The sequence below is a fragment of the Nicotiana sylvestris genome, chromosome 8 (assembly GCF_000393655.2).
Source record: "Nicotiana sylvestris chromosome 8, ASM39365v2, whole genome shotgun sequence".
Lineage (NCBI taxonomy): Eukaryota > Viridiplantae > Streptophyta > Magnoliopsida > Solanales > Solanaceae > Nicotiana > Nicotiana sylvestris.
In genome coordinates this window covers 222,700,187-222,703,152 of record NC_091064.1, presented here as the reverse complement: position 1 = coordinate 222,703,152, position 2,966 = coordinate 222,700,187, and the positions used below count along the sequence as shown (strand labels likewise).

General features: G+C 38.2%; 1 protein-coding gene across 1 annotated transcript; it reads right to left on the bottom strand.

Moving 5' to 3' along the window:
* Window positions 1-489: 489 nt before the first annotated feature.
* On the bottom strand, window positions 490-1,211 carry LOC104240715 (uncharacterized). Its single transcript, XM_009795588.1, has 2 exons — window positions 1,047-1,211; window positions 490-846 (listed from the first exon to the last, which is right to left on the bottom strand). The coding sequence occupies exons 1-2, from the start codon at window positions 1,209-1,211 to the stop codon at window positions 490-492; spliced, it is 522 nt and encodes a 173-aa protein (XP_009793890.1).
* Between the last annotated feature and the right edge of the window lie 1,755 nt (window positions 1,212-2,966).

Sequence of the window (2,966 nt, the reverse complement as noted above, 5' to 3'; positions counted from 1 at the left end):
ATAATGACTGCTTAACCCTTTTTCTCCATCATAAAGGTTGTAACCTAAACCGAGATTAATTCAGTATTTCTCGTGTCTTTCTGGTCTAATATATCATTTGGTATGGGCTAGCTTTTTGCCCATCATCTAAAATGTCAGGTATCACTCAAATATGATTTTATTTTGTTCTTTCAAATGGTTAGTACAATTAGAAAGAACAAAATAAAATCATATTTGAGTGATACCTGATCATGGGTACTTCTTTTGCCTAGAAGTAGTACTTTTTTAAATGAACAGTTTCCAATTTGATGATAGTACTTTGCCTTCCATGGTTTCCAACTCATATGCTCCCTTTCCAATGATGTTTCGAATTCTATAGGGTCCTTCCCAACTTGGACTCAACTTCCCTGCATTAGTTGCTTTTGTTGATTGAAAGACCTTTTTGAGGACGAAGTCCCCAATCTTGAAGTATCTAAGATGAGCTTTCCGGTTGTAGTATCGCTCAATAATTTATTTCTGAGTGGTCATTCTTATTAAAGCTGCTTCTCTCATTTCTTCAAGCAAATCTAAATTTATTCGCATCTCTTCCTCGTTTGATTCCTCAGTTGCTTGTGTATATCTTGTACTTGGTTCACCTACTTCAACTAGAATTAAGGCTTCAGCACCATAAACAAGTGAAAATGGAGTCTTTCCCGTACCTGTCTTTGTTGTCGTTCGATAAGCCCATAAGACTCCTGGTAACACTTCAGGCCACTTGCCCTTTGACTCCTCTAATCTTTTCTTCAAGTTATTAATAATAACCTTGTTTGTCGATTCGGCTTGTCCATTGGCCACATGGTGGTAAGTTGTGGAAGTTATCCTTTTAATCTGCCAACTCTGAAAAAATTCTGTGATTTTCGTGCCTATGAATTACGGACCATTATCACACACGATTTTTTTGGAACTCCGAACCGACATATAATGTTTCGCCAAATAAAGTCCCTGACTTCTTTCTTTCGCACCTGTCTGAAGGCTCCTGCTTCTACCCGTTTGGTAAAATCATCCATTAATACTAATAAAAATCATACCTTTCCTTTAGCTTGTGGCATTGGACCCACGATATCCATCCCCCACTTCATAAAAGACCACGATGAAATAACCAGATGTAATAGCTCTACTGGGCGATGCATGTTATTGCCATATCGTTGGCATTTGTCACACTTGGCCACAAAACTTTCTGCATCTTCTTCCATTTTTGGCCAATATTATCCTGCTCTTATTAGAGTTTTACCAAGGATCTTCCTCCTGCGTGATTTCCACAATGTCCCTCATGTACTTCTCTCATCACATATTCTGTTTGAGAAGGTCTGAGACATCTTGCTAAAGGTCCTCCGAACATCTTTCGATACAGGTTTCCATGAACCAAAGAGTAATGGGCAACTTTTCGTCAAAGTGACTGAACCTTTTTCTTGTCTTCAGGTAGGATTCCGTACTGCAGAAAGTTAACAAATTCGTTTCTCAAATACCAAGTTAAATTATTGAAATTTACCTCATTTTAATCTTGGTCGAGTGCCGAATGAAACAAATGTATCACAGTAGCATTTTCTACATTCGTTACTTCTGCAACAGATGCGAGATTAGCCAGTGCATCTACTTCCGCATTTTCCTCCCTGGGTATTTGCACGATTTTCCATTATTGGAATTGTCTGATTAACTTTCGTGCCTTTTCCAAATATTGCTGCATTCGTACATCTCTAGCTATGTAAGTCCCCTGCATCTGGTTAACTACCAGCTGCGAATCACTTTTGATTATAATCTGCTCCATTTCGAGTTCTCGTGCCAGTTCCAGACCTGCAATTACATCATCGTACTCTACTTTATTGTTAGAAATGGGATGGCACCTTATTGCTTCCCTTATGATTTCCCTCAAAGGTGGGATTAGAATAATACCTAAACTCGCTCCTTTAACATTCGAGGAGCCGTCAACAAATAGGGTCCAAGTACCCAGATTAGATTCGGTGAATAGATGTAGTTCCTTTTCTGCTTCAGGAACTATTCCTGCGCTAAAATCTGTCACAAAATCTGCTAAAACTTGTGATTTTATCGATGTTCTAGGTTGGTACACAATATCGTATGCATTGAGTTCTATAGCCCATTTAGCTAACCTAACTGACAACTCTTGCTTATGCAATATATTTCTTAGGGGATAGGCGATCACTACAGAGACAGGATGACATTGAAAATAAGGCCTCAACTTTCTAGATGTCATAATTAATGCTAAAGCAAGTTTTTCTAAGTGAGGATATTGAGTTTCAGCATCCAACAAAGATTTGCTAACATAATAAATTGGAGATTGTTTACCTTTATCTTCTCGTACCAATACTGCACTTACCGCCATTTCTGACACGACGAGATAGATGAGTAGCCTTTCTCCATCCTTCGGTTTAGCTAGTAGGGGTGGATTTGACAAATATGCTTTTAGATTTCTAAGAGCTTGTTGACATTCATCAGTCCACTCATATTGGTTTTGCTTTTTCAATATTGAAAAGAACTTATAACTTTTCTTCGAGGATTTGGAAAGAAATCTTCCCAAAGCTACTATCCTACCAGTCAACATCTGCACCTCTTTTTTGCTCATGAGTATGCCTGGCATCTCCTAAATGGCTTTGATCTGTGCAGGGTTTACTTCAATACCTCGGTTAGAAACAAGAAAACCTAAAAACTTACCTAAAGCCATGCCAAAGGCACATTTTTCTGGATTTAACTTCATATTGAACTTGCGGAGAATCTGAAAAGTGTCCGACAAATGCTGGATATGATCTCCTGCCTGTGCCGATTTTACTAGCATATTATCAATGTATACTTCCATAGTTTTCCCAGATGTTCTTGAAACATTTTTGTTACCAATCTTTGGTATGTGGCTCCGACATTTTTTAGACCAAAAGGCACGACTTTATAACAGTAAGTCCCCCTGTCTGTAATAAAGGAAGTTTTTTCTTCATCTAAAG

Coding starts and splice junctions, on each gene's coding strand:
- LOC104240715 (XM_009795588.1), bottom strand. CDS start 1,211: ATGGAAGAAGATGCAGAAAGTTTTGTGGCCAAGTGTGACAAATGCCAA. Junction 847..1,046: donor TGCCACAAGCTAAAGGAAAG/GTATGATTTTTA, acceptor CAGAGTTGGCAG/ATTAAAAGGATAACTTCCAC.